Consider the following 23,577-nt stretch of genomic DNA (forward strand, 5'->3'; position numbering starts at 1 on the left):
GTTCGATTCCTTGAGGCTGTGATATTTTTTTAAAAAAAAATCTCTGCACTTATAATCATCTTTCCCTTTTTCATTGATTTTGTTACCTACAATTATTCTTTTTTTTTTTATTTTCTTTCTCTAACTTCGAGTCTATTTTTTTTTTAACTTATTTCTACATTATTAATCACCTTTCCCTTTTTCATTTATTTCATTACCTACAGTTATATATTACAATTGTTTTCTTTCTTTCTCTAATATTAGTTTTTCCAAAATAAAAATATAATTTATTTAAATTTCACTCTAGTAGTTAATTTTATTATTTTCAGTACTTAGATTAACATAAAAACTAGAATGAATATTTTTTTAAATAAATATTATGCACTATATATAATTTTATACTATTACTTAAAATGAATATTTAAAATATTTAAAATTATAAAAATAAATTTTAGTGACTAATGTAAATTTAAATATATGTATATATAGTGCCACGGGCTGAATTATTTTCTAGGTCCGCCCCTGTACGTGATTACAGTTAAATGTTGTAATATTTCGCAATTAATATATAAAGAATTAACATATATTTTTTTTTGAATGATTAAAAGGTCGTACGTACGTGACGAAACCCAAATCATGTAACTCAATTCTTTTTTTTTTTTTTGATAAAGCTCAAACTCAATTCTTTTTTTCTCAGTCAAAATTTAATTCTTATTTTGAAAATATATCTTTTTAACTTAATTAAAACATGTTATTTCTCAGATTTCAGCTAGTTAAATCCAAGTATTTTTAACCGATATAATATCATCAATCAAACCAATGTATTAGAAGATGCAACCAATGAGATTATATGATCATGTCAATATAGTATTTATTTTCTCTTCGTAAGTTTGGTACCTTTATTAATGTACAACAACTACTAATTCAATAATTTGGATTTGGGCTAACGGTTATCTACCGAACTACGACCGGAAGGCCCGACGATAATGGGTCTTCTTGGCCCCAACAATATTCAATGCTCTATTAAACCCGATCTCGTTCGACAGTTTGCATCAACTCTCCTCTGGAACAACACACACAGTGGATTCAATAATCTCCGAATCGTAGAAAGCTATCGCTTCCTGAACCCTAAATGGATCATCATCACCAAGAGGAGGAAAACCACACCGAGAAACAAGACGACGAGGTTTGAATTTCGATCTCCCGAGATTACTGATCGTATTAAAATAATGACGATCTCCTTTGTTCCTGGTTAATTGCAGGAAGCTCTTGCTCGCCTTGCGGAGATTAAGAAGGCAATTGAAGCTAAGATGGCTCTTCGTCAAAACAATCTCAATCCTGAACGGCCTGGTTTGTGTTTTTGCAGTAGTTTTTGTGATTCCATAGGTGTAGTTTTGATAATTTAGGGTTTCACATTTACTTTCTGCAACGTTGTGTTTGAGTGTTTAGATTTGTAAAGATTTGTATAGAAATCTGTAGGTTTGAGTTTGTTACTGAGAGACTGAGTCGTGGATGTTGCAGATTCAGCGTATCTTAGGACTCTTGATTCTAGTATCAAGCGCAATACAGCAGTTATCAAGAAGTTGAAGCAGATCAATGAGGAGCAGCGTGAAGGGCTCATGGATGATCTGCGAAGTGTGAACCTTAGCAAATTCGTTAGCGAAGCAGTTACTGCCATTTGTGAGGCCAAGCTCAAAAGTTCTGATATACAAGCAGCTGTTCAGGTTGCCCTTGCTGTTTCCTATCTTGTACCGCTATTAGGATGTTGCAGATTAGAGTCGGTTAGGGATCGTTTTTCTTATGCTACTCATGCATCTCTACTGATCAACATGTCTCATTGAGATTGTTATCTTTGTTTCAGTAGTTTTTAATTCATTAGGCTGGTTGGAATGTCAATCCTCTTACCTCGGTTTAGGTTTATGTGGAAACTTACCTTGTCCTCTCAGTTTGTTATTTATTACGGGGCATTATAGAGTTGCGTAAGAGGATGCTCACTTTTAAAAGGCCTTGTACTGTAGCTGATATCCGTATTTTCTGACAGATATGCTCACTACTTCATCAGAGGTATAAAGAGTTTTCTCCTAGTCTGACACAAGGGCTCTTGAAAGTCTTCCTTCCTGGAAAATCTGCCGACGACTTAGATGCAGACAGGAACTCAAAGGCCATGAAAAAGCGCAGTACCCTAAAACTTCTCCTGGAGCTCTATTATGTTGGAGTAATAGAAGATAGTAACATCTTCATCAATATTATTAAGGACCTTACCAGTGCTGAGCACATGAAAGATCGAGATACGACCCAGACAAATTTGACACTTCTTGCCGGTTTTGCTAGGCAAGGAAGAGTTTTTCTTGGGCTTCCTATATCTGGACAAGACGAAGATGTAAGTTAGTTTCAATATCAGCTGAAATTTTATGCCTAATATTTGATGAGCTCTTATCTGTGACATCACCCAGCTCCTCTATTAACGTATATCTTACATGATCTTTGGTAGTAAAAGGGGCATGCTTTCTGTGTTGTATTTTTCCGTATAGAATTAAATCTGACTAAAGTTTACTCTAGTTTTTCAAGGGCCTCGGCGTCACTGCAGAACAGAAAAAGAATTTCAAGAAAGCTTTCAACACATATTATGATGCTCTGGCAGAGTTACTTCAATCTGAGCACAAGGTAAAATATTTATTTGTTTGCACATGTGCAGGAACTTTTATAGATATCTTTCTTTTCTGAAATTGAAGAACTTTCTCCTTTATAGTGTAACTTCATCATATATTTCTTACAGTCGCTTCAACAAATGGAAAAAGAAAATTCAAAACTGGTAAATGCTAAAGGGGAGCTTAGTGAAGACAGTGCATCGTCATATGAAAAGCTGAGGAAATCATATGACCATCTCTATCGAAACATCTCCTCGTAAGTTGATCAAACTCAACTGGGGTTTTCTGATCTCGTTGGGTCTGGCTGTAGTGGAGTTGATTGCAGAAAATCTTAGATCATATTAATCCTTCAGTATATGGGTAGCTTCGTAGCTTTCTTCTCACTGGCTGCTAAAAGTATACTAATAACCAATGTCCCATGCTATTATTGTTAAGCTCTTAGCACTGTCCTGATATATTCTTGAAGTAATTAGTATTTTTTCGCCGTCATTGTAGTGTAAGAGTATAGTGTCATTGTTGAGCGTCAGTTCGTTTACCAAACCTTTGTACTATTGACCATGACAGACTAATTTACTAGAACCCTATGATATTTTTAATGGATCTTTGGAAGTGATCTTAGATTTATGGTGTTTATTCGTTCATCCCATATCTTTGGCTGGAATGGGTTATCTGGTAAAGGAACATCTACAGTTTCGATAATCAGAGGCTATTTGCTTAGGATAAATACTAGTTACAAAACAAAAAGTTAAGTATTCTCATCTATAACCTCCACATACCTAGTAATGTATCATATGTCATGTCGCAGTTTGGCTGAAGCACTTGACATGCAGCCTCCCGTTATGCCAGAGGATGGTACAACTAGGCTCACAGTAGGGGACGAGGCCTCATCGTCTGGTGCTGTAAAAGATACATCTGTCCCCGAACCTGTTTGGGACGATGAAGAGACCAAGACATTTTATGAGTGCTTGCCTGATCTGAGGTCAGTTCTTATTTATGGTCCCAAGAAACAAATTTATGGGAGAATGTATTGTTTGCAAGTGACACTCGGCAAACTTCAATTTTCTTGACAGAGTCTGGCTTATCTAGCTCATTAGGGCATCCTTAAAGGGAGATTTTTAATGGGTGTGCTTAGAGTAAAATAATGTATTTAGTTTAGTCGTTTGTGGAGTCGTTAGAGAAAAGAAGAAGAACAAAAATAAGCACAGATCTTGTTCAAGCACTTTCAAACTGATCTTAACCCATTTTTTCATTTTATCCTATTATTTAAAGCCCAAGCACATGCAAAATGATCCTCCATTAAGGATGGCCTTATAGCGTTTATGCTTCTTTTTTAGTTGCTTATGTCATCTTCATTGTTTTTCTAGGGCATTTGTTCCAGCAGTCTTGTTGGGGGAAGTAGAGTCTGCAAAGACAAAAGACAAATCATCTGTGAGTGGATGACACTACATTTCTCACTTTTTTCCTCTTAGGATATAAGAACACATTTACTGTTGCTGCTATTTGAGAACGTGGATGGTGGTCAATAGACATGCTTTGATTTTGAAAGATTTCGTGCTGCACATTTGCTTATAGTTTTCTATAAATCCAGCACTTATGATTTCATACCCTGTTGTGATTGGTTGTAGGAGTCTAGCTCTGAAGTTGTCGAAGGTCAACAAACAGCTGAAGACACAACAGAGTTTCCTGCTGATTCTGGTAGTATGGCTGATGTCTCAACTATTGAGCAGCCAAAAGAGAAGGATGAAGTAGATAAGGAAAAGGCTAAGGATGCTAAGAAGGAAAAAGGGAAAGAAAAGGATAGTGACAAGAAATTGGAAAATGAGAAGGAGAAAGGCAAGAGCCTTGACGTGGCAAACTTCGAAAGATTGTTACAGCGACTTCCTGGTTGCGTAAGCCGTGATCTTATTGACCAGTTGACGGTAAGAGTTCTGAAATGGTTTTCTATTTGATATCGTTTTGGTTGAACGTCTTTTTTGCTCTATTGTTTACTTCTATGTTTTATTTCCAGGTGGAGTATTGTTATTTGAATTCCAAGACAAACAGAAAAAAACTTGTCAAAGCGTTATTTAATGTCCCTAGGACATCTCTGGAGTTGCTAGCATACTATTCGCGTATGGTTGCAACACTAGCAACGTGCATGAAAGACATCCCTTCTACGCTTGTGCAGATGTTGGAGGACGAGTTCAATTATCTAGTCCATAAAAAGGTTAGCTAGATGTGTTGCATTATCTTTGTTAAGTACCTAATTATTTCTACATTTGACTAGGACTGCACTTTTATTCTTTGAGCAGAGTGAAGTCAAATTCACTCTGTTGCTGTTGATGCCTCTGTTCTCAGTTTGGCGTCCAACCTTCCATTATAAACGCTCTTCAAAATTGATAATATACTGTCTTAAGGAATTGCAATTTGAATTTTGTGCAGGACCAAATGAATATCGAATCAAAAATCCGGAACATCAGATTTATTGGAGAACTCTGCAAGTTTAAAATTGTACCTTCTGGACTTGTATTCAGTTGTTTGAAGGTACAATGCTCATCCATCTACACATACATTTTATAGAGATGTTTATTTTCTTGATTCTTTGAATGTGTTAGATACGTTTCAAGTATATACATTAGGTAAGTGTCACTTGAATCCACTTACAGGAGATGAAAAAGTGATTGCAGGGGATTTTGATTCTATCATGTCTGACAAAACTCGAGCCATTCAACTCTATAAAATGTTCACTTCCCTTTTTTTTGCAGGCTTGCTTAGATGATTTTACTCATCATAACATTGATGTTGCTTGCAATCTTCTGGAGACATGTGGCCGTTTCCTTTATCGGTCTCCCGAGACCACACTCAGGATGACTAATATGCTGGACATATTGATGCGCCTGAAAAATGTCAAGAACTTAGATCCTCGTCAAAGCACTCTTGTGGAAAATGCCTACTACCTTTGTAAACCACCTGAAAGATCAGCACGAATTTCTAAAGTTCGACCACCATTGCATCAGGTATTTACTAATCTCCACTCCAACTACGTTGTCCATTATGTTTCTTATAATATTCTGTTGCTCAATTCTATTGACAACTTTCGTTTCTCTTATACTTCTATTCAAATTCCTGCAGTATATTCGAAAATTGCTGTTTTCGGATCTTGATAAAGATTCCATTACGAACGTACTGAAGCAACTGCGGAAGCTACCGTGGAGTGAATGTGAGCAATACATCTTGAAGTGCTTTATGAAGGTTCACAAGGGAAAGTATGGTCAGATTCATTTGATTGCATCCCTGACTTCTGGATTGAGCCGCCATCATGAGGAGTTTGCGGTGGCTGTTGTTGATGAGGTATGTCTCCCTTCCACTGTATTTTATTGGCTAATACACGTAGATATTGTGGTGTCCGAAATATCTTAATTCTGCAAGTTCTTAAAATCAGAAGTTCCTGAGTTTACTTGAGGAAAGTGCCTTGGTATTGGGGATCTGTATATAATTCCTCAGAAGTCATATAACTATTACTTTAGATGGTGTTGCATAGATGGCCTCTCCTGGCTCTTGTGAAAACGTTCTAATTTTCCTACGCCAACTTGGAGTACTGTATCTTGTGCAAAGGTTTTGATTTATTCTATAAAATATGTAGCTTGTTCTATAACTGGAAAAGGAGTGGAAAATTTATAGGCATTTGGTCAATAAATATGAGAGTTGCGTTCAAATTGAAATGATGTTGTTTCTTATATGAACTTCGACGCGTCAGTAAAGCCTGAAATAAGTGTTCTGTTGAAAATGGTTTGGAGGACCATGCCTATAGTTTTGGGTTCTATATTATATCAAATCAGAAGAGTGTGTGGAGATGCTCTCGTATCATAAAAATATGAAAATGCTCGTGAATGACATGTTTACATGCTTCGCTTAAATTTTCTGTAGCTTTTTCTGGACTTATTCATTTCACATTTTCTGTAAAGGTATTGCATGTTGTCCACGGCCTAGTACCATGTCCCTTTCTTATAAGTAACGTGGTACTTTGTTTTCACTTGAAGGTACTGGAGGAGATAAGGGTTGGACTTGAGTTGAATGAATATGGGGCACAACAGAAGCGTCTAACCCATTTGAGATTCTTAGGGGAACTGTACAACTACGAGCACGTAGATTCGTCTGTGATATTCGAGACACTTTACTTAACTCTTTCGTATGGTCATGGTACTTCAGAGGTAAGTGAGCCTCAGACTATTTCAGAGTTCAACCCTTTGCCAAGTTCTAAATGCCTGTCTTTGTGGTTTGGCATTTGAAAAATTACATCACTAATGTCTCTTCTCGTGCTTAGTTTCTTCTATACATTCCTCACTGACTGCTGTAATATTCAGTCGTGCTTCTGTTTTACTGATTGATTGTTGAATATACTTTTATGATATTAGCAAGAGGTGCTGGATCCGCCAGAAGATTTTTTCCGTGTCAGGATGGTTATCATTCTCTTGGAAACATGTGGGCACTACTTTGATCGAGGTTCTTCAAAGAAAAGGCTTGATCAATTTTTGATACATTTCCAGAGATACATACTGAGCAAGGGTCATCCTCCTCTGGATATTGAATTTGACTTGCAGGTTAGTTCTTGTAACATTTTGTTTATTTCTTTGAGGTTGATTCATCTGTAACAAATTAATGTGTCTTATCCTGTCTCAACGCAGGATCTATTTGCCAATTTGAGACCCAATATGACCCGTTACACGACTATTGATGAGGTCAATGCAGCTATACTTCAGCTGGAAGAGCGTCAACATGCTTCTGGTGCAGACAAAGGCAGTGTAGAAAGACATCCAGATACAAAGCGTCCAGGCATGTTTTCTAACGGTGAAGCTCCCAAAGAAGAAAGCGACAGTGATTCTGGTAGTGGCTCTGCTGTACGAGATGGACAGAACGAAGAGTTGGAGGATGGAAATCATGAGCGGGGATCTGAGAGTGAAGATGGTGATGACTATGATGATGCCGTTGGACCTGGATCTGATGATGATAATGAATTTAGGGTAAGGCAGAAGGTAGTAACCGTAGATCCTGAGGAACAAGCAGACTTTGATCAAGAACTGAAGGCTTTACTTCAGGCAAGTTCGCATTTGGTCTTTTTTTTTGTTTTTGTAGATTGATGCATCTATTTTTGGTCCCAAGGCATTTGAAACTTGACATGAACATGGTTAACTGTTTTGTGGGTGCAGGAGAGCATAGAGCAAAGGAAGCTAGAATTACGTGGTAGACCGGCACTGAACATGACAATACCGATGAGTGTTTTCGAAGGATCCGGAAAAGATCACCATCATTTTGGGCGAGTCACAGGTGACAACGGCGAGGAAGTGGTGGACGAAGAGAATGGAGAGCCAAGAGAAGTTCAAGTGAAGGTCCTAGTGAAAAGAGGAAACAAACAACAAACGAAACAAATGCTAATCCCGAGTGATTGCTCGCTAGTGCAGAGCACAAAACAGAAAGAAGCTGCGGATTTGGAAGAGAAGCAAGACATAAAGAGGTTAGTGCTCGAGTACAATGAGAGAGACGAAGAGGAAGCTAATGGGTTAGGGACACAAGCATCGAATTGGACACCTGCAGGAAGCAGAGGAAACACTCGTGGTTACACAGGTGGTGTAGCTCGTCACCGGTTTGTTTATCATCAAGGAGGTGGTGGTTCGTATCATTCCCGAAGAAAGTAAGGTTTGAATCATCTTTGCTTGTGTGACCCTATGTGTCCAGCTTGTTTGATCCAACTTTTAACTTGGATTCGCTTTCCAGACAAAAACTAAAACAATCATATTTATTTATTTTTACAACTAACATTTCAAATTTTAAGAATATAGTAAAATAAAAATAGTATATGAGAGGCAAAAATATATTTTTCACATTTTTTCTTAGAAAAATAAAAAATCAATTAAATAGTGATAATTGAATACTAATTATAAAATATTAAATTTTAGGTTGTAATAATTAAAAACACTTAATTATATGTTAATTTTAAAAAATCGGGTTTTAAAATTAAACCGGATCACTGGTTTTATCGGGTTTCAGCCGGTTTTACTGGTTTTTATTAAATTTGGGTTTTAAACCGAACCGGACTCGGCTTCAGCGAGTCACGGTCGGACCGGTTCGACCGGCCGGTACGATCCGGTTTTCAAAACACTGGTCATAACCGTAGTGTAGATAGTAAGCAGACTCGCATCTTGTTTGCTTTCACAAACTGTCCCTTCTTATTAAGCCCATTGACAAGTTCGCAAGGTTTCATAGGCAAAGATCAGCCTCTTCTAAACAGCCCTTCGACTAGCGTTGTATATTAGTTACCCTCTTTTTAAAAATATCTTCAAAATCCTAAGTACATTCAATAAGGATGTCCTTAAAAGTCCATAGTTTTCTCCAAATTCGAAGTTAGTCTTTGAAAATTTAATTTAATTTAAATAATAGCATATCGTATCAGAAAAAATTCTATCGCACAAAATATCAACTCTTTGCATTACAATTGAACAACAATCAACACTTTAAACACTAATGTTTAATAATTTTAATTACTTAACTAATTTTAATATTTTCAGAAAAATATTTAAACAGTTTATATATTAATCCATATTTTCTCACAGTTTTTTATGGTTTATCATTTGAAAAACTCTTTTATTATTCCTCCTATTTTCTTCTATTTTTTCTTTAAATATTAAAAAACTTCTAGATCTACTTTTTTTCTTCTCTTTGATAGTTTTATACTTTTATTTATATACGTTTTTGTTAGTAATCATGTCATATCAAATAAATAGTATTATCAAGTATCAACAGAAGATGTTGCTACACGGTATTAGTACAAATACTACAATAGAGGTATCAAATGACTGATACGGTGATACCTAACATAAATGAAGACAGAAGTAGAACAGTATAAATCCTAAGAAATGAATAAAGTTGTTTGTTGTATGCTAAATAGCTCTACTAGGTCAAAGTTGTTTCAGTTAATTTAAAAGTTCTCAAAGTTTTTTGTGCCGACACTTTTATTTTTAGAAAATGGAAAATTAGATATTTAAATTTATATATACACATAAAAATAAATTATTAGAGAAAGACATTTTAAAGGGTCCTCGCGAAATGCGAGTGAATTAACCAAAACTAGAAGGAAGGTAATTCACCAAATCAATTACTTGATGAAAGCTAATATAAAGAATAATTAAATGAATGACAGAATCATGGTTTGAAAACATAATCACATGAAAGCCAAAAAAACTTTATCAAGAAGATATAAACATACACTTGTTTCAAAAGAAGAAAATATACGTAAAATCTTTTATTACTATTATGGATAAAAAGAGGTTTACCAGCAGTACTATACATTTGGAACTTTTATGTTCGTCAATTTTTTTTTTAAATATCCAGTGTCCATTATTTTACTTCCTCTCGTCCTTTTTGTTTCAGTGCTGTCGAATCTGGTCGGAATCATAATACCCAACTTGACTCTTGGGTCTTGTTAAAGAATCAAATGCAGACTTGCCGAATCCAACGAAAACAGTAGCTAGAAGAGTACAGATACTGATGAGTAAACCAGGATTTTGGCAAACTAACTTACAATCTTTGCGTTCAGATTAATCTGGTGGAGAGAAATTAAACGAAGCCAAGAAGGTCAATATTAATATATTATGAAGTAGCAATCTTTGGTATGTGTCATGGACTCATGTAACTGATACTCCTTACATTTTACTTTGAGTGTATTGTACGGTAAAATTTTCTTTATAAAATAAATATTATTTTATGATTTTAATATGATTTTTATATTAATTTATTTTTTGTTTCTAATTAAATTAAAGAAAACAGTAAATACTTAAAAAGTTAATAATCAAATAAAGACAAAACTGAACATTTAGTAATTTTTTAATATGTGTGAAAAAAATTTAAACACATGTAATTTGAAACGCACAGAGTATTTGCTAAAAGTATAATATCTCTTTATATAAAAAAGACAAGTGGAGTTATAAACAAGATAACAATACTGAAAATAAAATCAATATCTGCAAATAAGTAGCTCTCAAGTACCAAAGTTCTTTCGAGTACCAAAGAACTGATCAAGTAGCATAGATATCCAAAATCACTGACTAGCTAAAGAGTACACACAGCTTAAATTATGGTAAAAAATCTACAAAAAGGAGAGTAAAATGTTTTGCTATTAATCAAAAATGTAAGTCACGCCGCGCAGCGACAAATGCGGAACAAAAGAAGAAACAATCAAAAGATTCAAAAGCTTTCTTACCATCAACTGTTCTGATATGTGTAAGACAAAAGAAAGACCGGAGATTACGGGGACCAATACTCTGACGTCGACCTCTTTCCGTCGGTGCCCAATTCCACCAACTTTACTCCACTGCTCACTTGTTGTAAATAACCATATTACCATATTTAACTACTCGTAAACTTTTTTTGGTTTGTACCGTTGTAAGAGAATGTGAATGTCACATGCACAACCATATAATTATAGGGATAAAATACCATTGTTGTTAATTTTTTAATAATAATACGATCCACCTGATTCACATGAATTGATTATATATAGTCCAAGAAAAATATCATTTCATACCAACATATCAGATTGATTCAATTCATGTCTATATATAATTTATATGATCGTACAAAAACATACATATACTTTTAAAAAAATCAGATAACATATATTTTATCTATTTTTTTGATAAAATCATACACAGATACTACATAATCTATTTTTACAGACGCTATGTCAGCTAATTATGCTAATGAAACGTTACGTGTATATTAATTTTTCAAACTAAAATGAATCAAATAGTTTTATAAAAATCTATTTTTAGAAAATTCAAATGTTTATAAATTTTTATTGTTTAGTAAAATAAAAAAAAATAATTAAATAATGAAATTTTAATTTTATATAAAAGATATATTTGTTATAATGTTTTGATCCTGTCAATTATTCTTATGTTAATTTTGGTTATGTATTTTTATAAAAAAAAATTGATTGGTTGTGTAATAATGCGAATAACTTTATTTTAAGAGAAATAATTTATGAGATGTTAATCTAAGTTCTTTAGATATAAGCAACATAACCAAGATTAATTGAGAGTAACACGATATTAACACTAGCATTAAATTTGAATCATCATAAAACCGTTCTAACAAAAGTGATGCAGTCGTGCTATTTTCGATTAATCTTGGTTTTATTGTTTACATTTAAATAATTTAGATTAACATGTCATAAAATTTAATCTCTTAAAACAAAATTATTCGCATGATTACACAACCAATCTAAAAAATCTATAAAAACGCATAACTAAGATTAACATAAGAGTAACTGATAGGATCGAAACATTATAATGAATATGTGTCTTATACAAAATTAAAATTTCATTAATAAAATTTATAAAGTATATTTTTGTAAAACAACTATTTTGATTTATTTTAATTTTTAAAAAATACTGATTATGTGTTATTATTGTCAGCAAAACTAGATGATTAGCAGCTGACGTAACGACCGGTGTATGTTCTCGCCGAAAAATAACAAAATATATGTTATTTGAATTTTTCAAATGTACATGTGTTTTTGCATAGTTATATAAACCGAATATGAATTGAACATATCTGGATATGAAACGATTTTTCTAACGAAAAGAACACATTCGTAGATAGCTGTTAATGAAATCTACAGTAAGTAAACTAATTGTACCATTAACTAAAAGATTATTATCGCGTTAGTAAACAGTAATCAATTAGTCACTACTTTGTTGCTGAGACAAGAGCCAATTACACCACTAAATATATTTAAATCATTGTGCTTCAGATTCTTTTCGCGTGATGGCAGAAAGTCGTGTTTTCTTTTTTTTTTTGAACTTAAGTCGTGTTTTCTTCTTCTTTTCTTTTTGGGTAGATGACCAAATTTTGGAGATTTAGCGCAAAAAAACAATTGTTTTTATTTTGAAAATAATTGTTGGAGAATATCTAAGTTATTTTCTTATTATAGCGTAGCGAGCAGATAGTTATTAGAGAAAGAAAATCATTTTATTTCTTTTGAATTTTCCAAAAATGGTACTCCCACTCCCTCTGTTCCACTTTATGTGATGTTTTAGGTTATTGCACATAGATTAAAACTCATATTTTTTATGTAGTTTATCTTGGTAACATAAAAATACATTAAATAAAACTAGTTTAACCAATAATAAAAAAGTACAGTATTTTATAATTGGTCATAAAATTCAAATCATATTAAATTCTACATAGATTAGTGAAAACATCACTTAAAATGGAACAAAATAAAAATTCTAAAACACCACTTAAAGTGGGACGGAGAGAATAGTTATTAGGACCATAGACATTAGCAAATGCTTAGTTGAGATCTTGAAGGGAATTCGTTTTCTTTGAAGTCAAAACATAAGTTGTTGGTCCCTTAGATGTAGGTTTGAATATACTACAATCATGTCAACAACTTGAAGTTAAGGGAAGTTGAAATGATATGGACCAGAAGAAGTCATATAATTCAAAGAAAAACAAAGAAATCAAGCCAAGTTCTATCATGGTATCAGATTTCTGTAGATTAAGGTTTTGTATCTTTAGAATGATTTCTTAAGGTGTGTGTTCATATAGCCAATATACTAAAAGACACAGAACCTACTTACTTAAACTATGAGATTACAGTTAGATATTAAAAGAAATATAGTGTAAACAATATTAAGCATTTAAAAGGAATATAATCAACATGATTTTCCTTGATTGGCAAGTGATTGAGATCACATTTTTATAGGATTCACGATTGACCTTGAATTAATTGTTAGATGACCAAGTTATATCACATGATCCACTAAGAAGAGTTGTATGCAACTTATCAAGTATACATAGCTGAGATGTAATACTTGATAATTCATCCCAAGTAGATTTTTTTTTTTGAATTACAGAAAGTATAACGTATACATGCATTCCTAGCTATCTACCCGACAAAAATTAGTATATCTTTCGCCGAAAAAATAGCTTTAAAAATCTTACATTCATATTCATACCCACACTAAAAAATGATAAGAACAATCATACCAATGGTTTTTTTTTTTTTTTTTTTTGCTAAACTGCAAATATCATAAAAATGATTAAAAGATTACAAGAAGATCTTAGTTTTGAGCCATCTTGGCAAAAATAAAGTAAAAAAACAAGATGGTTCCCAGATTTTCCATACAGATTTACACCCACAATTATCTCAACCACATTTCCATAAGCTTTTTGAAATTCTTCCTCTGTCTCCTCGCCGAAATGATGTTCCTTACTTCTCTATCAATGCTGCGAAAAAGAACTGAAGCCGGTACAGAAACCTGATTATGGACAAGATTGTTTCTTTGTTTCCAAAGGTGAAAGATGACTGATTGAACCACTAGTTTCCTGAGAAGCGTCAGCCTGTTAGAGCGTGAGGATCGAATCCAAGAAAGCAATTCAGACCAAGTGGTGAACATAGACGATGGGGGCTGGCATTTCAGTAACACTGGGCGCCAAACCTCCTTGCTGTACGCACAAGATAGCATCAAGTGGTCTCTGGTCTCGTCATAGGTAGCACAGAATGGACAGGTTGGTGATATAGGAAGTCCCCACGCCACCAGTCTTGACCTCGTCGGCAGCCTGTCATAATTCGTAACCCACATCGTGAACGCAAGCTTTGGAATGGCTCCTTTAAACCAGACCACGTCCACCCAGTCCTTGACATCCTCTCTTGGTCTTAGCACCTCCATGTTGTGGATGACCTGAAATACAACAAAGGGGAATCACCAGCAACCCATACATACTCATCCTCCTCATCATTACATAAAGGTAAATTAATAGTTGTAAGATGAATATGAAGTTCAACTTCCTTTTGGGATCTAGGGTGAGGAAGAGACCAATTTGAGCCATTGATTGCATCCGCCACTACCGCTTCGGTTCTTATCCGCAATGATCTAGGACCAGTCGGCCCAATGTGATCAATTAACTGACCTAGAGGCGTCCATATGTCGTACCAGAAGCTAGCGGACCTGCCATTTCCAACATTGATTTTACAGAACTGGAGCGCTAGCGGGCGTAGGTCCAGGAGCTTTTTCCAGGCCCAAGAATCAGAGGCTGAGGCTTCAACAGTCCAGAAGGACTTATCTTGGAGATGTATATTGCAGTGCCAATCCACCCATAGTGAAGGAGACTTGGACAATAGCAACCATATAAACTTGAGGCAAAGCACTTTGTTCCAAATCGAGAAATTTCTAAGACCTAAGCCTCCTTCCTCTTTTGGCAAACAAACAGTTCCCCAAGCTATTTTTGCTACTCCTCTTTTTTCTATATTTCCAGACCAAAGAAATCTGGAACATAGGGATTCAATGCTCTTAATGCATCCTTTTGGGAGGATAAATGCCGAGAACCAGAAGGTGACCATGCCCAAGATGACGGTCTTGAGGAGCTGTAGCCTCCCTGCGAAAGATAGGAGCTTAGCCGACCAGGATTGGAGACGTGATGTTACTTTGGTCATCAACGGGGCATACTCTGATATTTTTAGCTTCCTGCTCATGAGGGGAAGTCCGAGGTATCTAATAGGAAGCTGACCAGAGGGGAATCCGTAGCTGGAAATTGCCACTGATTCCGCTTGGTCAATACCCGAAGTGAATAACTCAGTCTTTGAAGAGTTCATGTGCAGGCCAGACCACGAAGCAAAATCATCCAGGCACTCGGAGATACCATGTAGACTATTGCTAGTGCCATCAAAGAACACCATCACGTCATCTGCAAACATCAAATGAGAGATCTTTAGCTGCTCCGTTCTTGGGTGATATCCTATAATGCCTGCCTCATACCGAGAGAGAAGCAACCGAGATAGACATTCCATGGCGAGTACAAACAAGTAGGGTGAGAGAGGATCTCCCTGCCGGATGCCTTTCGTGCTTTTAAAGAATCCCCCTGTTTCTCCATTAACCGAAACCGAGAAGGTAGCCGTCGATATGCACTCGTAGATCAGGCTAATATAGGGTTCCGGAATATCCAGTGCTCGGAGGGTGGCTATGATGAAGTCCCAACGGACCGAATCAAAAGCTTTCCTCAAATCGACTTTCAACATACCTCTTGGAGTCAAAGTATGACTGTTATAGCCATTTACGAGATCAGTAGCTAGAAGGACGTTTTCAGCAAGTAATCTTCCCGGTAGGAACGCAGACTGCGACTTTGAAACCATCAGAGGGAGGATTTCTTTTAGTCTAGAAGCCAAGAGCTTGGAGATGACTTTGTAGACCGTGTTGAGGCAAGAGATCGGCCGAAAATCTGTAGTTAATGACGCGTTGAGCTTCTTCGGTATAAGAACGAGGTTAGCCGAGTTCCATTGTTTTAAAATTTTCCCGGCGCGAAAGAACTCCATAATGGCTTCAGTAACCTCTACGCCCACAATAGTCCATGAGGCGGTGAAGAACTCCGCGGAGTATCCATCAGGCCCGCCAGATTTATTCTTAGGCAGGGAGAAAAAAGCGTTCTTAATTTCCTCCGCAGAGAACTCCTTTCCGAAACTCTGTTTCTGATCTTCTGAACACTTGAAATCGAACAGAAGATCAATATCACTTTGTACGAACATCTGTTGTGCGACGGGACTGCCGAGTAGATCAGCGAAGTAGTCGACGCAAATCTCTTGAATTCCGGCCTGAGATTCAATGCGTTCTCCGGTGCTGGATAAGAGAAAATGGATGTGGTTTATGGCTTGACGGGATTCTGCATATCTGTGAAAGAGCCTAGAGCCACCATCTCCACATGAAAGCCAATCTATGCTGGATCTTTGGTAGAAAAAAGCAGTTTCTGCAGCCGAAAGCACTTCCCATTCGTGCAGAGCCTGGAGCTCGAAGGCAGCATTGGTCGTGGAAGGCTGGGAGAGTGTAGCAGACTGAGCAAGTAGTAGTCTTTCATGTGCTTGAGCTGTCTTTTTCTCAATACCAGAATAGTTCTTATGACCGAAATCCCTGATGGCGCTCTTTAATAGCTTTAGCTTCCTCGATACACGGAACATGGCGGAGCCTGTAACGTTGAATGAGTACCAGTTGGCGCAGATGATTGCAAGGAAGTCCGGGTTCTGCAGGAGATAGTTGTAAAATCTGAATGGTTTCTTTGCCCTCAGTCTCCCTGGCTCCAGCGTAATGGTGATTACTGCATGGTCAGAAAAGTCTGGCTTGCCTACAAAGGCCACAGAAGAGGGGAAAGCTGAATACCACTCATCATTCACAAGACTCCTGTCGAGCTTCTTCGCTAAAGGCGCTAATTTCCGCTTATTCCACCATGTAAATGTAGTACCCCTGAAATTCAAATCATCCAGGTTAGCATCTGAGAGACATTGATTGAAAACTCTTATTCTCTTATCCATATTAAGCGTAGGAATCAAAGAGTGTTCAGAAGGGTCCCTGATTTGGTTAAAGTCACCAAGAATCAACCATGGTTTCGTGTCCATTCCGAGTGAAGTCGCCATGTCAGTGATCTCCGACCATAGAAGAGAACGTTCCGCAGGGTCGTTTGAAGCATAGACTATCGAAACAAAGAACTTGGACTGAGGGGAGGAAGGCCAAGTAATCTCCGCAGAGATCATCTGGAGTGATTTTGAGATAATTGTAACCGTAAGAGATGGATGCCAGACAAGCCATATTTTCCCAAGCGTTGAGAATCCATAGTTATCTTCAGCATTCCATCCTGGAAAAATCTGAGAATAACGCATACCAATGGTTAGGCTAGAGAATAACGCACTCTCCAAACGCATATGCCAATAGTTTGCGGTTTTGTGAGTCCCACGGGTTAGTCTTCTTTTTTTTTGACAACACCCACGGGTTAGTCTTTAGAAGATAAGTTTGTACTACGCTCTGGTGACATGCAAAACTTGACCGCCCATGTAAGAAACTATGGACAGTTACTCTTTGGTCATTTATTGTCTTTAGCTTTGGGAACTTTGTTGTTGTCTGTAGCTTTGGGAGACCCTACTACACGTTAAATGAATATGTTACGCATTTTGCGAGCTAAACTCCATACTCTTTTGAAATTTTTTTAATTGTTTTCGGATAAACTTTTTAACACTGGTTGTTATGCATTGCAGATTAGGCATGTGAGCACATATGTATCCTTTGACTTCCTTGGCTAGTAGGTGGTGAATGTGTTCCGTTCGTGTGAATATGAGAGAGCTGACTACATGCACATTGTTGGTATATAAAGCTTCTTTAAGAATAAATATACTAGAAAACAATTCTTTAAACTAAAGAACTGCTAACTTTTCTCAGTTCGCCCTAATTATTTCTCTCAGGCCCGCGTCCCGAGGTATGCCGTTTTGGATGGATCTCCACCGCTTCAGCTCCGTCGCTCCTTCAGACTCCCTTTGAAGCAGCTCTGCTCCTCCTCCATGGCCCTGATGGTGAATGCTGCTCCGTTGGTTTACAGACCTCCTGCAGATACGCTGCCGTACGAGTATCCTCCGGTTGAAGTTCTCTCTCCCGTCGCTCCTCCGCTGTTACCTCCAGACCCTCCAGACGCTCTCCTTTCTCTTCTTCGCATCCGCGTCACCTCCACTAAGCCTTCTCTTCAAGCTCTTACCCACACCCTTGATTTAAAGCTTCATTGTTCAACAATGGCGACAAAGATCTGTGGTGGTGGCGTCCCTCTTGTGTGCAGGTCGTTTCCTTGTCGGCTCGTGGAATGGTCTGTTCTCAGATCTTGTCCCGACCTTCCTTCCCACCCTCCGGTTACAGCCTTCCAGGTTCATCATAGCTCCTCTCTCTCCGCTTACCTTTATTCAGTTGAATGGGTTGGAATGCGAGTTGTATGGGCGACTTTGAACTTGAGGTCATTGGTTTTAATTGGTAATGTTCTGATGGACAGAGCTTCCTTCGGTTCTACCTTTGTGCCTTTTAGTGGCATCTATGTCGTCTCAGTGCGATTTCTTACTGCAGTATGCAGTTCCTTTATTGTGTCAAGCCTGGTTTTTGGTGCTGTTATCTTGTATTTCTCTTCTTTGTTGCAGCTGGAAGGAAAACTCGTTGACATATCTTGCCTGTTGAATCTGATCTTGACGGGTATTGGTCTCCCAATTGTCTCCTGTTTGGAGTTGTTTCTCTTCCCAATATTTCCTCTTGTATGGAGTGAAATGGAAGATAAAGCGTTGCTGGTACTCAAAGGATCTTCCTCCCAGCTAATGCTCCCCTCTGCTGTTGATGCAGTGTTTGTGACCGTTTGGGTTACACTTGGTACGATTATTAAAGAAGCTTATGAAATCGTTGTCATGCGATTTTTATGGTTTCTTTTTGTGATTTGTATCAATTTTATCTTTTGTGTTATCAGTTTATCACTTTGGTTGGCTCCTTGTAGCCTTGTTGTATCCTCCTCTAATGGAGTTTAAACTCTTTTAAGATAAATGCAAGTCTGGTTTGATCAAAAAAAAAAAAAAAGAAAACAATTCTTTTAATTAATCAGAAAGATATACATGTACCAACGAAAGATATGTATTATTGGTCTTTGTATTCATATGTAAGAACCACCTTATTGTCATTATCCCCACCATAATACATGATTATAAAATGACTTTTCAGCCAACAAAACACACCTCGAATTCAAAATTCTTGGAAGAATATTAGGCAGATATATGTACATCACATACATCTAAATTATTGCACCAAACTCGGAATATCATATACGTACGTAAGTACATGTACACAGTACATACGTATTTAAGTAACTGCAGGGTCTCGTATTATATATGTTAAATTCTACGTAACGAAAGCCACGCGTAAGATTTAAAGACGCTATAAAAAAGATCCTTCACAGGTTCTGTGTTCTTGCTTCCTTCTTCATCTCTTGCTTTATTGATTAAAGAATACTCTTTTTGCCTTTATCTTGAATTTCTGGAATGATTTAAGGAGGGAATAATAAAGAGAGACATAGAGAGAGAGAAGAGCATCGGTCTTTACTTTACTTTTTGTCTTGTAAGAAAATGTTGCGACCATAGTCTCTGTTCTCGTGTTCTTACGACAAGAGATTATCTTTGTGTTTCAAGTGTTTTGTCTTTATCTTGGCGATAATGTCTAGAGTGTGTTTATTACCTTATTAAATACTCTTTCTTGATTTCTGCTTCTTGTTAATTACGATGCAAAGAGTACACAATAAAGCTCCGTCGGCGACTGTCAAACATCATTTAATCAAACAGAGCAACAACGGCGGAGTAACGGCGGAGGCGGCGGATATGCAAGAACCGAGCATCGAGACTGATAAGCTCAGCTACGAGATCTTCTCCATTCTCGAAAGCAAGTTTCTCTTCGGGTACGACGACGACACGAAGCTAATGGAGTCTCGGAGCAGAGACCCGAGTCCAGAGCAAGAATGCCAAGAAACATCACCGACGGCAGCAAACGGCGTCGTTCCGGGATCGATCAAGAACCAGAGAGGGAAAGTCTGTGTTCTGAGCATCGACGGCGGCGGAATGAGAGGGATCATACCCGGAAAGGCTTTGTCTTATCTGGAGCAAGCGCTGAAGCTGAAGTCGGGTGACCCGAACGCCCGTATCGCCGATTACTTCGACGTCGCTTCTGGCTCCGGCATCGGTGGGATCTTCACGGCCATGCTTTTCGCTTCAAACGACGGTGACCGTCCGATCTTCAAAGCGGATGACACGTGGAGGTTCCTAGCTAAGAACGGTAAAAGCTTTTATAAATCGCAACCGGGGAAGATCCTAAACCGGGTGATGAAAACCGGGGCCGGTTCGAAGCTTGAGAAGTCCATGAAGGAGTCATTCGCTGAGCTGACCCTCAAGGACACGCTTAAACCCGTTCTGATTCCTTGTTACGACCTCACGAGCTCCGCACCGTTCCTTTTCTCACGCGCCGACGCGTTAGAAACTGACGGCTACGATTTCAAGCTGTGGGAAGTTTGCAAAGCCACGTGGGCCGAGCCGGGTGTGTTCGAGCCTGTGGAAATGAGATCAGTGGATGGTAAAACGCGGTGCGTTGCGGTTGATGGTGGATTAGCGATGAGTAATCCGACGGCTGCGGCTATCACTCATGTGTTGCATAACAAGCAAGAGTTTCCGTTTGTTAGAGGCGTTGAGGATTTGCTTGTGTTGTCTCTTGGTACGGGGCAGTTGGTTGATGTGAAGTATGAATGTGACAAGGTTATGAAATGGAAGGCTAAGCAATGGGCTCGACCGGCGGTTCGGATTTCCGCAGATGGCGCGGCTGATACTGTGGACCAGGCCGTTTCCATGGCGTTTGGTCAGTGCAGGAGGAGTAACTACGTCCGTATTCAGGTAAAAGTTTATGTTGTGATTACAATTCATTTGATTAAAGCTTTCGTTGGTAACATTGCTTAATAGTCCCAAATGAAGAGTTTGCTAGTGGATAAAATTCATGGATTATCTAGTAGGAAAATAAAAATATCATAGATTCAAGTTTTATTAAAAAATATTCTGCTAACATGGTATGAATTTCGCACAACGAAGATATACAGCTCTTTAGGCACAAAACCTTCTAATCATTTAAAATTATTGGTTTAATTGCGGAAGATAAAATGGAATATATATTTTAAAATAAAATGGAATATATGCAGTGTAATTTTTTTTATATGCAGTGTAATTTACATTTTGAGTTTGTTATTCTTGAAGCTATTTAAAAAACTTTCAGTTCTGTACAAGAATCGTGAATACTTTGGATCTTGATATTAACACTAGTCATCATTATTTGTGTATATTTATAGGCTGATGGGTCAAGCTTCGGTCCATGCAAACCAAACATAGATACGGACGCTAGTCCAAGCAATGTGAATATGCTTGTGGGAGTAGCAGAAGAGATGCTGAAGCAGAAGAACGTGGAGTCGGTTCTGTTTGGTGGTAAAAAGATCAATCAAGAAAGCAATTTCGAGAAGCTGGATTGGTTAGCTGGTGAACTCGTGCTTGAACACCAGAGGAGGAGCTGCAGAATCGCTCCCACTGTAGCGTTCAAGCAATCCAGCGACAGAAGAACTGATGATCAGAAGACGATTTTCAAGGATATTGATTGTATGTTTTGAAGATATTATTCATCTTATTAAGGTTTGTAATTTGTATATATTAATGTTGATTTTTGAGTTCCGAGAAGGAAGCCAAACATCTTCGAAAAGGTCTCATTCTCGTCCGTTCTGCGTGTAATATTTTTGCTTTGTTTAAGTGTAATTTTATACAAGAAAAAACTTTGGAATGCACTATATTGACTGACTATCTTATATTTTATATATTACTAAAAATCTATTGAAATCTATAGATGAATTTCCAACGTGATAATAAATAGTAATCTATCTTATATTATACGTATATTACTAACTATCTTTTTCAACAGTAGTTATGAGAGACTTTGTCTTTAATTTCGAAACTCCTGAAAGCAGCAAATGAAGGTCGTTGCGATTTATAATCAAATATTATAAATTTGTTTTATATTATTTTGCAACTAATTATATCGATTAATCCCATGTGGTAAATTAAAATATTGTATCGCTAAATTCTTTAGCAATATAAATTAACAATTTGTGACATGCTACTAATTGTGTAAAGCAAAACGAGCGACAAGCTGCAACTTACAGCTTATAGGTTACAAGTTGTTGTCATAGATCACATCAATGCAAAGAAGATGGTAATCTTGGGGATTAGTTAAAACAAATTAGCCTAGTTAGTAATTAACTTATTTCAAAGAGAAACCTACCTTTTTGTTAAACGAGAAGATGAACTGCCAACATTACTTTATAGCACACCTTATCTTTTCTTCTCTGTTTGTTACAGAATCATTGATTTTGCAAACCATCATGATTACTTTCAATTTTGTCTTTCCTTATATTTCATTTTCTTGAATACCAAGATCCGAAATGTCAAATCAAGTTAATTGGAAATTTTATGAAAAGATAAAAATGCGTAATGAGAACAAATCTCTTTGGAGATTCAAATTGATTGGAGACCAAATATCTTTTATAATGATTTGATGTAACGTAAGTTCAAAGATGTGAACTTTGGAGCGTGATGAATAGAACGTTTCATGAAGCTGTTATGAAATCATACTCAATGGGGGCTCCCTAAAGAAGTCACTTTCTTGACTTTCAGTAATTATTTTATTGGTACAAATTGGAACGGTTCGACGGCCAGTAAGAAAACAAGTGCTGTCGTGTTCTTATGCGTGTGCATGGACCGAAGTCACGGTGCAGGGAACGTCGTATAAATGCTTAAAGCCCCACGTTTGCGTGTCGGTTTAGGTCTCAAGTGACCGACACAATGTTATATATCAATTATTTTGCTCGCAACTAACTAAACTGAGAGTTAAAGTATTAGAGCATGTCCAATAGAATTTCTCCCCTTAGAGTTCTAAAAATTCATATATATATATATTGAGAGTTAAAGTATTAGAGCATGTCCAATAGAATTTCTCCCCTGAGAGTTTTAAAAACATATATATATATATATGAATTTTTAGAACTCCGAGGAAAAGCCCCAGCAGATATGTCAACAAAATATTTTAGATTAGGGATCAGGTCTTATGCATGATGAATTTATATAAATAACATATAGTATTTTAAATTAAATATTTATATCTGATCAGATTTGTTTTATGTATACAGTTACTTTTTCGTTTATATAATCATCTAAGACTTGCACCGCGTGATAAATTTATATAATTAAAATTAAAAAACTAATATTGAAAAATTAAATATTTATATCTGACGGATTTTTTTATGTATATAATTATGTTTTGATGTATATATATATTGGGCTGAGACCATTTATAATTGTAGTTATAGACTGAAACATATTTTGAATTTATGATATGGATTTATCAATTTGAGCTTAAAACTTTTATTTCTTTTTAGAATTAAACAATTTTACATAAAGTGAAAAATGAAAATATTTTAAAAAACAATATAAGTTGGGTTAAGCTTATAATTTAGACAATAAGTGCAATTGTGGTTCTTTATGGACCATATTAAGACCATACAT

At 36.6% G+C, this 23,577-nt stretch overlaps 3 protein-coding genes across 4 annotated transcripts; all 3 read left to right on the top strand.

Moving 5' to 3' along the window:
- Positions 1 to 1,008: 1,008 nt before the first annotated feature.
- Positions 1,009 to 8,422, top strand: LOC108847571 (regulator of nonsense transcripts UPF2). The gene is made up of 17 exons (XM_018620846.2): positions 1,009 to 1,165; positions 1,242 to 1,329; positions 1,501 to 1,703; positions 2,021 to 2,359; positions 2,539 to 2,643; positions 2,756 to 2,883; positions 3,433 to 3,606; positions 3,992 to 4,055; positions 4,253 to 4,546; positions 4,636 to 4,833; positions 5,049 to 5,150; positions 5,372 to 5,623; positions 5,739 to 5,957; positions 6,647 to 6,817; positions 7,022 to 7,207; positions 7,292 to 7,702; positions 7,814 to 8,422. Exons 1-17 carry the CDS (start codon positions 1,112 to 1,114, stop codon positions 8,297 to 8,299), a joined length of 3,474 nt encoding a protein of 1,157 aa, XP_018476348.2. The 5' UTR covers positions 1,009 to 1,111; the 3' UTR covers positions 8,300 to 8,422.
- Positions 8,423 to 17,668: 9,246 nt separating this feature from the next.
- On the top strand, positions 17,669 to 18,991 carry LOC108847468 (uncharacterized). 2 transcript variants are annotated; one of them, XM_018620712.2, is made up of 3 exons: positions 17,669 to 17,788; positions 17,887 to 18,336; positions 18,601 to 18,991. In XM_018620712.2, the coding sequence occupies exons 1-3, from the start codon at positions 17,738 to 17,740 to the stop codon at positions 18,973 to 18,975; spliced, it is 876 nt and encodes a 291-aa protein (XP_018476214.2). In that variant the 5' UTR covers positions 17,669 to 17,737; the 3' UTR covers positions 18,976 to 18,991. The 2 variants fall into 2 exon arrangements, with proteins under 2 accessions (XP_018476214.2, XP_018476213.2); XM_018620711.2 differs by having other exon boundaries at positions 17,671 to 17,788; positions 17,887 to 18,991.
- Positions 18,992 to 19,423: 432 nt separating this feature from the next.
- On the top strand, positions 19,424 to 21,819 carry LOC108847467 (patatin-like protein 6). Its single transcript, XM_018620710.2, has 2 exons — positions 19,424 to 20,874; positions 21,321 to 21,819. Exons 1-2 carry the CDS (start codon positions 19,720 to 19,722, stop codon positions 21,630 to 21,632), a joined length of 1,467 nt encoding a protein of 488 aa, XP_018476212.2. The 5' UTR covers positions 19,424 to 19,719; the 3' UTR covers positions 21,633 to 21,819.
- Positions 21,820 to 23,577: the final 1,758 nt, after the last annotated feature.

Source organism: Raphanus sativus, chromosome 3, assembly GCF_000801105.2.
Source record: "Raphanus sativus cultivar WK10039 chromosome 3, ASM80110v3, whole genome shotgun sequence".
NCBI classification, from domain to species: Eukaryota; Viridiplantae; Streptophyta; class Magnoliopsida; order Brassicales; family Brassicaceae; genus Raphanus; species Raphanus sativus.